General features: G+C 42.4%; 1 protein-coding gene across 2 annotated transcripts in view; it reads right to left on the bottom strand.

The window, feature by feature from the left end:
- Positions 1-27: 27 nt before the first annotated feature.
- The window catches only part of HMBS (hydroxymethylbilane synthase), a 29807-nt gene continuing 16717 nt past the window's right edge, over positions 28-13117 (bottom strand). For both annotated transcript variants that reach the window (XM_060787486.2, XM_067470834.1), the window contains 9 exons: positions 11417-11494; positions 11068-11145; positions 8455-8530; positions 8006-8119; positions 7872-7910; positions 5767-5886; positions 5125-5178; positions 4272-4358; positions 28-508 (listed from right to left, as the gene is read on the bottom strand). In XM_060787486.2, the coding sequence (XP_060643469.2) occupies positions 338-508; positions 4272-4358; positions 5125-5178; positions 5767-5886; positions 7872-7910; positions 8006-8119; positions 8455-8530; positions 11068-11145; positions 11417-11494 (817 nt within the window). In that variant the 3' untranslated portion in view covers positions 28-337. The remainder of the gene's footprint in view (positions 509-4271; positions 4359-5124; positions 5179-5766; positions 5887-7871; positions 7911-8005; positions 8120-8454; positions 8531-11067; positions 11146-11416; positions 11495-13117) is intronic.

Below are 13117 nucleotides of genomic sequence, written 5' to 3'. Positions count from 1 at the left end.
ATCCAATAAAGGCCTCGACTGCTGCTCTCTATCATAAATCTCTTTAATCGTTTATATATATATATATATATATATTATGCACCTGCATACATTCAGACACTTGATTCTATGCAATAAACCCTCCCTTGGTTGCCTTCATTTTAAAAACTTTTTCAAATGGAAGCCTGTGGTGGGATCTTCAAGGGCACCGACCAGTTAAATGCTGGACTACAACACCCAGCATCCCTCCTCAGCCTTGACCCTGCAGGGCGGGCGCTGCAGTCCCACCACCCTCAGGGTGCTGTGATGCCTTGGGATCCAGAGGCCATGGGGGCGCATTGCCAAGCCATGAAGGACCTCAGGCGGCGTTGAGTTGCCGGGCGGCGTCCAGGATGGGCCGGGCCCCTTGGCTCAGCAGGAGCGAGGCCAGGTCCAGGCCCAGCTTCTCGGCCGCCGCTTGCGCCGCGCGAGGCTCCGTCCGGGCCGTGATGCCCAGGCGCTGGACGTCGTCGTCAGGACCCTCTTCGTCCTGAGAAAATGAAACAAGACATAGACTCATAGATGAAAACACGCGCACGTAAGATCAAAACACATGTCAACATTATTCATCCTAATACAACGTCAATTTCACATTCAATGCCGGGACAAGAATTCATGAGTATGCATAAACATTAAAAATATTTGTCAAAACATTAAAATACACCATTTAAACAGTCATTGGTCATCCGCATCAAATCTAATATTTTGGCCTGGTCATCTTTCCTATTGCTGCTGTATTGCCCTGTCCCAAAAGTTTGGTCCCACAGCCAAGTTTTGACCATCCTCCTGAAGGACAGGAGAGAGGGGGCCGACCTGATCTCACCAGGAAGGGAGTTCCATAGCTGGGGAGCCATCACTGAGAAGGCCCTGTCTCTCGTCCCCACCAATTGTGGCTGTGACAATCAAAGAAAGGCTTCTGGGTAACATGGAGTCCATTTAGAACACCTATGGGCCAACTTGGGCCTCCATTCAGTTGTTTTGGACGCCAACTCCCGCAACGTGGGTATGCAGATGATCCCATAAAATCATAGAATCATAGAATCAAAAAGTTGGAAGAGACCTCCTGGGCCATCGTCCAGTCCAACCCCATTCTGCCAAGAAGCAGGAATATTGCATTCAAATCACCCCTGACAGATGGCCATCCAGCCTCTGCTTAAAAGGTTTCAAAGAAGGAGCCTCCACCACACTCCGGGGCAGAGAGTTCCACTGCTGAACGGCTCTCAGAGTCAGGAAGTTCTTCCTCCTGTTCAGATGGAATCTCCTCTCTTGTAGTTTGAAGCCATTGTTCCTTTGCATCCTAGTCTCCAGGGAAGCAGAAAACAAGCTTGCTCCCTCCTCCTCCCTGTGGCTTCCTCTCACATTTTATACATGGCTATCATCATATCTCCTCTCAGCCTTCTCTTCTTCAGGCTAAACATGCCCAGCTCCTTAAGCCGCTCCTCATAGGGCTTGTTCTCCAGACCCTGGATCATTTTAGTCACCCTCCTCTGGACACATTCCAGCTTGTCAACATCTCTCTTGAGTTGTGGTGCCCAGAATTGGATGCAATATTCCAGGTGTGGTCTAACCAAAGCGGAATAGAGCATGGGGAGCATGATTTCCCTGGATTTAGACACTAGGCTCCTCTTGACACAGGCCAAAATCCCACTGGCTTTTTTTGCTGCCACATCACATTGTTAGCTCATGTCTAACTTCTTGTCCACAAGGCGGAACGGAAAGCAGATCCTCCCCGGAGAATCTTAATCTCTGCGATGGTTCATAGGGGGAGATGCATTTTGATAGGTCAATTGGGCTGGGGCCATTTAGGGCTTGATAGGCCAAAGCCAGCACTTTGAATTATGCCCGGTAGCAAACTGGCAGCCAGTGGAGCTGGCATAACATGGGAGTTGTATGCTCCCTGTATGCCGCCCCAGTTATTAACCTTGCCGCCTCTCGTTGGACTATTTGAATCTTCCGAACCGTCTTCAAGGTTAACCCCACGTAGAGAGAGTTGCAGTAGTCTATCCTAGATGTAACAAGAGCGTGGACCGCCATAGTCTACATTCACACAAAACATGTAGACGGCTTTCATGGCCGAAATCACTGGGTTGTTGTAGGTTTTCTCGGGCTGTATTGCCATGTTCTAGATGCATTCTCTCCTGACGTTTCGCCTGCATCTATGGCAAGCATCCTCAGAGGTAGTGAGGTCTGTTGGAATTAGGACAATGGGTTTATATATCTGTGGAATGACCAGGGTGGGACAAAGGACTCTTGTCTGCTGGAGCTAGGTGTGAATGTTTCAGCTGACCACCTTGATTAGCATTTGATGGCCTGACAGTGCCTAGAGCAAACTTTTGTTGAGAGGTGATTAGATGTCCTTGTTTGTTACCTCTCTGTTGTTGAGCTGTTGTAATTTTAGAGGTGGTCAGTTGAAACATTCGCACCTAGCTCCAGCAGACAAGGGTCCTTTGTCTCACCCTGGTCTTTCCACAGATATATAAACCCATTTTCCTGGTTCCAACAGACCTCACTACCTCTGAGGATGCTTGCCATAGATGCAGGCGAAACGTCAGGAGAAAATGCCTCTAGAACATGGCCATATAGCCCGAAAAAACCTACAACAACTCATGTAGACTCTTAGTTTACATTCAAAGCAATTTTTAAATTATTGATTGATTTACGTCCCATTTTATATCTCCCTACAGAAACTCAAAGTGGCTCACAGTCAAAAACATTACGACTTCAAATACACAATAATAAAACAACATGTCATTATATATTAGTGGTAGTACAGTGGAAGAAATACAGCAATAACACCCGCAGAAACAATGATGACTACTCTTACTATTTAACTTCTTAACCGCCTTAGTTGAAATGCATAAGTAAAAAGACACATATATTAAGAGGCAGAGATGAAAAGACACGCACATATTTACATTATTCATACTAATAAAATGTCAGTTTGACATTCATACATCACAATGAACTGGGTTGTTCCAGCAGGTCTTTCCAGAGTCTATGAGCACCCCATGGGAAAGTCCTTTATGTGTGTGTATATAGATAGATAGAATGTGTGTGTGTGTACACACAAACACATACACAATAAAAGTGAAATTATGTATCAAAATATCTTGTTTTGACTTACATACACAATAAAAGTAAAAAATATGTATCAAAATGTACTTGTTTTGACTTACATACACATGTACATACATAAAAAAGTGAAATTATGTATCAAAATGTACTTGTTTTGACTTACATACACACGTACATACATAATAAAAGTGAAATTATGTATCAAAATGTACTTGTTTTGACTTACATACACTCATACATACACAAAAGCAAAAATATGTATCAAAATGTACTTGTTTTGACTTACATACACACGTACATACATAATAAAAGTGAAATTATGTATCAAAATGTACTTGTTTTGACTTACATACACATGTACATACACAATAAAAGTGAAAATATGTATCAACATGTTCTTGTTTTGACTTACACACACACATACATACACAATAAAAGTGAAAATATGTATCAACATGTTCTTGTTTTGACTTACATACACACATACATACACAATAAAAGCGAAAATATGTATAAAAATGGTCTTGTTTTGACTTACATACACACACACATACACAATAAAAGTAAAAATATGTATCAAAATGTATTTGTTTTGACTTACATACACATGTACATACACAATAAAAGTGAAATTATGTATCAAAATGGTCTTGTTTTGACTTACATACACACATACTTACATAATAAAAGGGAAATTATGTATCAAAATGGTCTTGTTTTGACTTACATACACACATACTTACATAATAAAAGGGAAATTATGTATCAAAATGGTCTTGTTTTGACTTACATACACACATACTTACATAATAAAAGGGAAATTATGTATCAAAATGGTCTTGTTTTGACTTACATACAAATTCAACTTAAGAACAAACCTACAGAACCTATCTTGTTCATAACGTTGGGGCTGACTGCATAGAATAGAATACTAGGAGCAGGAAAAGGCTTGGTTCAAAAGCATCAGGAAAGCCAGAAATGTATTGACAAGGAAGGATTTAGGGGTTTGGGTTGATGAAGTCAATCCCCCCTCAGTGTTGGGCAAGTCACACCCTCGCAGCCTCAAGGGAAGGCCAAAGCCAACCAGTCTTGCCAAGGTGGTTTTCTTTTCTGCCTTCCTCTGAGTCAGAGAGTGAGTTGCCCAAACCATTTCCTTTTTTTAGGAGGGAAGCACTCACCTCCATTGGGAATTTGACGTTTGTCTGCATGGTCTCGCACAAGCTCTCCGATCCGTCGAGGCTGTAGACGGCTCCGGTCAAGTATAACTAAGGAAAGGCAAGCAGAGGGGGGCTGATGCAGGGAGGGGCAAGGGACACACGCTGGGAGGAACAGAGAGGGAGTGGACAAGGACCGGCAAAAGGCCCTCCCCATCACCAGCTAGCTGCAGCCACTGACCAGGCTGCCCCATTATTATTATCATTCATTATTAATTAAAGAATAAATTATTATTATTATTATTATTATTATTATTATTATTATTATTATTCACCACTAGCTGCAACCACTGACCAGGCTGCTCCATTATTATTATTACTCATTATTTATTATTATTATTATTATTATTATTATTATTATTATTAATTCATTATTAATATTATTCACCACTACCTGCAGTGACTGACCAGACTGCCCCAATTCTCCCTGCAAACCCCACCAGTATTCAAATTTGGGCATATTGGATATTTGTGCCAAATTTGGTCCAGTGAATGATAATACATCCTGCATATCAGATATTTACATGACAGTTCATAACAGGAGCAACATTACAGTTATGAAGTAGCAACGAAAATTATTTTATGGTTGGGTGGGGGGGTCACCCCAACATGAGGAACTGTATGAAGGGGTCGCTCTATTAGGAAGGTTGAGAAGCACTGTTCTAGAAGGTTCTGAACAACTGCGCATGCGCAGGACAAAACCCATATGTGCGAATTTCACAGACTCCACAAAGAGGAAGCAATGAGTCCATGAAGGAGCCACATATTGTTGGCTTTGTGCAAAAAAAGGACGAGATTGGGAGGGTGCAAGCCTTACCTGGGAGTCCTTCAGCATGGTGCTCACTGCCACAGGGACGCTGCAGCCGCCCTCCTGCAAAGGGAAGAGAAGTCACGCCGTGCTCCTTCCTTCCTTCCTTATTTATTTATTTATTTACTTTGCTTGTATACTGCAGTTTCTCAGCCCGCAGGCGACTCAACGCGGTTCACAGCATAGCAAAAACAGTCATAACAAAATAGCAGAACGATTTAAAACCATGAAAGCACAATATACAATAATGGCACATCAACAACAACACAACAACGTCTCGTAACTAAAATTGTGATCCAATACGTCGTCTATAATTCCGTTCCTATATTCATCATATTCATTGCACCGTTTATCTGAATGCCTGTTCGAACAACCAGGTTTTTAGCTTTTTCCGAAACACCATTAACGTCGGAGCTGATCTTATGTCCATGGGAAGGGCGTTCCACAGCCGAGGGGCCACCACAGAGAAGGCCCTGTCCCTCGTCCCCGCCAGCCGTGCTTGTGATGCAGGCGGGATCGAGAGCAGGGCCTCCCCAGAAGATCTTAGAGTCCTGGTGGGTTCATAGGCAGAGATACGTTCGGACAGGTAGCTTGGGCCCGAACCGTTTAGGGCTCCTTCCCTCCATTCCTTCCTTCTGGCCCAGGACTCACCAAGTGTTTCATGAAGGCCCGCTCCGCAATGCAGCGCAGCACCGTCTCCCCGTCGTGCAGGACAGACACCATCTCCAGGATCTCCAGGTCCCTGGCCCTCACTTCCACGGCTAATGCACCCTGGAGAGAGGCAGAAAGGGAATCAAGAGCCCACCTAAACACAAAAAATATTGGGAATATATTTCCCAAGAAAACCTAAATATTACCTATTAAATATTACGGATTCAGATCTTATTTTAGATCCAAACATGGATATTTTATTTACTTATATCTCGACGGCAGCAAGGATATCATACGCAAGAATTTGGAAAATGGACAATATTCCGGAAATAGAAGATTGGACAAATAAGTTGCAGGAGATTAAAGATATGGACAAATTAACCTTTTTTGAAGAAGAAGAAGAACTCGGGAAAACCAATAAATGAGACAAATGGGTCATCATTTGAAAATTATTTAAAGGAAAGAAGTCAAGAGGACAAATAATAACAAAATTAATTCTCGAGACTTTTGTTCATTTTCATGTGGAAAAAGGAGCCACTGAAGTTTCCCCAATTATAGTAATTATGTGCAATTACTATAACGAAATAGTAACAAAATTGTGCCAGTCTGAACTTTATTGCCGATAGTTAGCTTATTTACAGGTTTTACTGCATTTTAGGAAATTTTATAATTCTTATATTTTTAATGGGCTTTTACGTACATTGTTGTTTTATACATATGTTACAAAGCAGGGAGTTTTGAGATGGTTGAACAGAAGCTCTCCGAAGCTCTAGGTGCCTTGACTGCCTATTACAGGGAAAATCAGCTGATCCCTAATCCAAGGTGAAAGACATGTGCTTTTCACCTTAAGAACAGGCAAGCATCTCGAGCTCTGAAGATCACCTGGGAAGGAATCCCACTGAAGCATCGCAGTACACCCAAATCCCTGGGAGTCACTCTGGACTGTGCTGTAACCTACAAGAAGCACTGCCTGAACATCAAGCAAAAAGTGGGTGCTAGAAACAATATCATACGAAAGCTGACTGGCACAACCTGGGGATCACAACCAGATACGGTGAAGACATCTGCCCTTGCGCTGTGCTACTCTGCTGCTGAGTACGCATGTCCAGTGTGGAACACATCTCACCACGCTAAAACAGTGGATGTGGCTCTTAATGAGACATGCCGCATTATCACGGGGTGTCTGCGCTCTACACCACTGGAGACATTACACTGCTTAGCCGGTATTGCACCACTTGACATCCGCCGGGAAGTAGCAGCCAATAGTGAAAGGACCAAGGCAGTGACATCTCCACCTCATCCCTTGTTTGGGTATCAGCCAGCACGTCAACGATTTAAATCAAGAAATAGTTTTCTAAGATCTACAGAGACACTCGCTGGAACACCTCAGCAAGCGAGAGTCCAAAAGTGGCAGGCTCAAACCCAGAACCTCAACCAATGGCTGATACCAAATGAGAGACTCCCCTCTGGGCACACAGAAGACGGGGCGACTTGGAAGGCGCTGAACAGACTGCGCTCTGGCACCACGAGATGCAGAGCCAACCTCGAGAAATGGGGTCAGAAAGTGGAGTCCACGACATGCGGGTGTGGGAAAGAGCAAACCACTGACCACCTGCTGCAATGCACCCTGAGCCCTGCCACATGCACAAGGGAGGACCTTCTTGCGGCAACACCAGAAGCGCTCCAAGTGGCCAGGTACTGGTCAAAGGACATTTAATCAACTACCAAGCTTGCAAACTTTGTGTTTTCTCTGTTTGTTTGTTTTGTTCTCTTAGAAATGTAATACAATTGAGTGGTTGCTCTGACACGACAAATAAATAAATATTTTATATTTGTGTACTTGTATACTGGGTTTTGTGGTTCAGATGCGGCACCGTAGTGCTTCTGAGAGCTGCCCCAAGTCCCTCTGGAGAGATGGTGGCAGGGTGCAAATAAAGATTTATTATATATTATTATATATATATTATTATATATATTTATTGCTCTAGTTATAGTAACACATTTTTCACAAACTATACTTTAGAACCACTTTAGAAATGAAATTCCAGCGCCCCTTAATTTTTGAGTCATTTTAAAAATGGATCGCAAATCGCGATGACACAAACCTGTCCGACGGCATAGAGGCACTCCGTGGGAGTCAGGATCTGGAAGGAAGGAAGCAAAGGGAGGTCAGTCCGGACGGGGCCCAAGAGGAGAGTCCAGTTGCAGGTGGACGGGCGGGCCCCTTCTCCCCGCTCACCTGGCCAATGCGGTCCTCCCAGCCCATGCGCCGCAGGCCGGCCGTGGCCAGAACGATGGCACTGAAGTCGTCCTTCTCGTCCAGCTTCTTCAAGCGAGTGTTCAGGTTGCCCCTCTGCGCAAGCGGACCGTTAGGGAAAACGAGCCTTTCCAGGGCAAGCCATGCTCTCATCCAGGTATGGGCCAACTTGGGCCCTCCAGGTGTTTTGGACTTCAACTCCCACAATTCCTAGCAGCCGGTAGGCTGCTAGGAATTGTTGGAGTTGAAGTCCAAAACACCTGGAGGGCCCAAGTTGGCTCATGCCTACTCTAATCCATTATTTATTCCTGTCTATCCCGCTTTTTCTCCTGGCGCACAACATGTAAACAAGAAACATTACAAACCACATTTTTAATTTTTAATCCTATTCTGTGCTTCCAAGCAGTGTCTTTGAGCAAAGGAAAGGATACGATGTCCTTGAACTGCAGGTGTGGAAAAGCCCGCTTCAACTGAGCCGCCCGGCGAAGGGAGCTGGTCCCAATCACACTGCGGAAGAAAACAAAGAAAGAAAGCGGGCGTCTATCAAGTCAGTTCTGGGTGAGTCCCACCTCCCCTGACTATTTCCCAAGAACATTGTGAAACCGTGTATTTGTTTTGTTATTGTTTATTTTTTGACAATGTGCTCTTAGTTTTGATGCAGATGTGGTTTGTTTTGGGTCTGGGTGGGTTGTGTTATTTTGTCCTGGTCTAGTGTTTACGGCGTTGAAAGTTTGCCGATATTTGTCGTTAACCGCCCTGAGTTGTTGTTGTTGTTGTTGTTATTATTGGGTTGTTCTAGGTTTTTTCGGGCTATACAACCCAGTGATTCCGGCCATGAAAGCCTTCCACAATACATCATCATCATCATCATCATCATCATCATTATTTGAAACACAACAAGATGAGTCCACAGCAGACACTCTGCTGGCTGTTGAATTAGATCACTTATTATTATTATCATTGTTATTATTATTATTATTATTATTATTCGATAGCTTGGCCATTTGAATATATTCCAATAACTTTTCTCTCCAATGCTTTGTAGATATATATTAGATAGAAAGATAAATAGCTGGTGGCGCAGTGGGTTAATAAAGTATTATTATTATTATAATTCAATAGCTTGGCTACTGGAATATATTCTAATAACTTTTCTCTCCAATCCTTTTTAGATATGTATTAGAAAAATAGATAGATCGATAGATAGTTGGTGGTGCAGTGGGTTAATAAAGTATTATTATTATTATTATTATTATTATTATTATTATTATTAGATAGCTTGGCCATTTGAATACATTCTAATAACTTTTCTCTCCAATCCTTTGTAGATATATATTACATAGATAGATAGATAGATAGATAGATAGATAGATAGATAGATAGATAGATAGATAGCTGGTGGCGCAGTGGGTTAATAAATTATTATTATTATTATTATTATTATTATTATTATTATTATTTGAAACACAACAAGATGAGTCCACAGCAGACAAGATCACTCTGCTGGCTTTGTAGTGGGTTAATAAAGTATTCTAATTATTATTATTATTATTATTATTATTATTATTCGATAGCTTGGCCATTTCATTATATTCTAATAACTTTTCTCTCCAATCCTTTGTAGATATATATTAGATAGATAGATAGATAGATAGATGGTGGCGCAGTGGGTTAATAAAGTATTGTTATTATTATTTGAAACACAACGAGATGAGTCCACAGCAGACAAGATCATTCTGCTGCTGGCTGCTGTAGTGGGTTAAATTATTATTATTATTATTATTATTATTATTATTATTATTATTAGATAGCTTGGCCATTTGAATATATTCTAATAACTTTTATCGCCAATCCTTTGTAGATATACTATTAGATAGATAGATAGATAGATAGATAGATAGATAGATAGATAGATAGTTGGTGGTGCAGTGGGTTAATAAAGTATTATTATTATTATTTGAACACAACATGATGAGTCCACAGCAGACAAGATCATTCTGCTGGCTTCTGTAGTGGGTTAATATATTACTATTATTATTATTGCTGTAGTGGGTTAATATATTACTATTATTATTATTACTATTATTATTATTATTATTCGATAGCTTGGCCATTTGAATATATTCTAATAACTTTTCTCTCCAATCTTTTTTAGATTACACAGACTACACAGAGAAGCCACTGAAATCCACAAGAAGCAATTTCAACAGAAAGGAGGAAACCATGAAAATGAACAAAATCTGGCTACCAGTATTTACAAACTTAAGCGGCTGAAGGGGAAAAGGAAGGGGCCTGAGGCTGTTAGGAATGGTGGGAGTTGGGAGTCCAAAACACTCTGAGGGAGGGCCAAAATCATATTTATATTTAATCCTGTTTTAATGTTTGTATATATGTTTTCCATGGTAACGCAGATGCTTTTACGTGAAGCCAATTTGGGTCTCCTTTGGGGGAGATAAAGCCAGGTAATAATCAATATAATAATAATCATTATTTATTTATTTATTTACTATATTTATATACCACTTTTTTCAGCCCACGGGCATCTCAAAGAGGTTGACAGTAGCAAAATTCAATTGCAAAACATCACAAAACAATTAAAAAATGAAAAACAAGGGCATAAATATATGATCATTACATAATCAATAAAACATAATTCATTAGCATCTCTTAGTTAAAATCAAGATCCGGGTTTCATCATCCATAATAATAATAATAATAATAATAATAATAATAATAGGATTTAAAGATCAAACTGCAAAGATTATGGCACAAGCCAGTCAAGGGGGTCCCACTTGGTGCAGTGCCTAAAGACCCTGGCCTGCACTTAAACACAATTGGCGCTGACAATATTACCATCTGCCAGCTGCAGAAGGCCACCTTACTGGGATTTGCACACATTATTCGCCGGTACATCACACAGTCCTAGACACCTGAAGGGAGGGCCCAAGTTTACCCATGCCGGAGCTAGCTGCAACAAAGCTATTTTGACACATTTCCTCATCTCCTTTGCTAATTCTCTCTCTGTATATTCCTAGGAGGCTCACCTCTTATCCGGGAGGCTGCCGAGGGTTTTGCCAACGTGCTTCGGGTGGAAGACAACGGCGTCGTGCGGGTTCTCCCTCCTGCGAAGGAAAACAGAAGGACGGGTTGGAAAACGCCACAGAAAGGGGCAGTTTCAGGGGCAAAGGCCATGTTTTTCTCAGGCCGCAATACCCAGAAATGCTGGGAGTCGCACTTCTCACAAGGAGCAGAAGCAAGCCTTATGTGGTCTGCCTTTGAAGGGAAAAGGGAAGGTGGGAGATGGTCACGGAATGAAAGAACCTTCATGACACATTTGGCATAGTCGGCAGGATTCCTGGCAGTGGAGAGATAGAGAAGGACAAGGACACTCACTTGCAGACGGCTCCGATGGTGAATCCAGGCGGAAGAGAGGTGGGCAGGTCCTTCAGGGAGTGGACGACCAAGTCAACCCTGCAATCGCAGAAGGAAGGAATTGCAATCGGTCAATATGGTGACCGCATCCCTGGACGGAGACGGAAGGCAGCACCAAATAATAATAATAATAATAATAATAATCTATATAAATAAAAATGTAATGTTCAATGTATTGTCGAAGAGTTTCATGGCTGGAATCACTCAGTTCCTTTGGGTTTTTTCGGGCTATATGGCCATGTTCTAGAAGCATTTCTCCTGACGTTTCGCCTGCATCTATGGCAAGCTTCCTCACCTCTGAGGAAGCTTGCCATAGATGCAGGCGAAACGTCAGGAGAAATGCTTCTAGAACATGGCCATATAGCCCGAAAAAACCCACAAAAACTGAATGTAATGTTCGTTTGTGGGAATAACAGAACTCAAAAAGCACTGGACGAATTGACACCAAATTTGGACACAAGACAACCCAATGTATGTCCTTCATTTGGGAGTTGTAGTTGCTGGGATTTATAGTTCACCTACAATCGAAGAGCATTCTGAACCCCACCAACAATGGAATTGAACCAAACTTGGCACACAGTTCTCCCATGACCAACAGAAAATACTGGAAGGGTTTGGTGGGCAGTGTCCTTTGGTTTTGGAGTTGTAGTTCACCTACATCCAGAGATCACTGTGGGCTCAAACAATGATGGATCTGTACCAAACTCTACACGAAGACTCAATATGGCCAAATGTGAACACTGGTGAAGTTTGGGGACAATAGAATCTTGACATTTGGGAGTTGTAGTTGCTGGGATTTGTAGTTCACCTACAATCACAGAGCATTCTGAACTCCACCAATGACAGAATTGGGCCAAACCTCCCACACAGAACCCCCATGTGGGCCACAGCAACGCGTGGGAGGGGACGGCTAGTAATTATAATAAAACTTGACTCAGGGGGGGACTCAGGGCGGTTTCCAAGTAACATCACCGAAACATACAAAGTAAACAGCATAACATAAAATTAACAAAACAACATAAGCATAAAATTATCACAATAACACATGTATATTAAAAATAATCCTGCCTGTTCGGAGTAATTAAAAAGCCGGGCCAAGGCTAGTGCAAACTCAGAACTGCCCATGGTGGTCCACGCTCTCGTTACGTCTAGGATAGACTACTGCAATGCACTCTACGTGGGGTTGCCTTTGAAGACTGCTCAGAAGCTTCAAATAGTCCAACGAGAGGCAGCCAGGTTAATAACTGGGGCGGCATACAGGGAGCACACAACTCCCATGTTATGCCAGCTCCAATGGCTGCCAGTTTGCTACCGGGCACAATTCAAAGTGCTGGCTTTGGTCTATCAAGCCTTAAACGGCCCCGGCCCAATTTACCTGTCTGAGCACATCTCCCCCTATGAACCATCACAGAGATTAAGATACTCCAGGGAGGCCCTGCTCTCCGTTCCGCCATCGTTGCAAGTGGGGACGAGAGACAGGGCCTTCTTGGTGGTTGCTCCCTAGCTGTGGAACTCCCTTCCTGGTGAGATCAGGTCGGACCCCTCCCTCCTGTCCTTTAGAAGGATGGTAAAAATTTGGTTGTGGGACCAAGCTTTCAGGACAGGGCAATAAAGCAGCAATAGGAAATATGACCAGGCCCATTAGATTTGATGCTGATGACT

Source organism: Anolis sagrei, chromosome 7 (assembly GCF_037176765.1).
Source record: "Anolis sagrei isolate rAnoSag1 chromosome 7, rAnoSag1.mat, whole genome shotgun sequence".
In the NCBI taxonomy this organism is placed as follows: Eukaryota; Metazoa; Chordata; class Lepidosauria; order Squamata; family Dactyloidae; genus Anolis; species Anolis sagrei.
The sequence above is the reverse complement of the archived record's forward strand: the minus strand, read 5'-3'. Positions and strand labels throughout refer to the sequence as shown.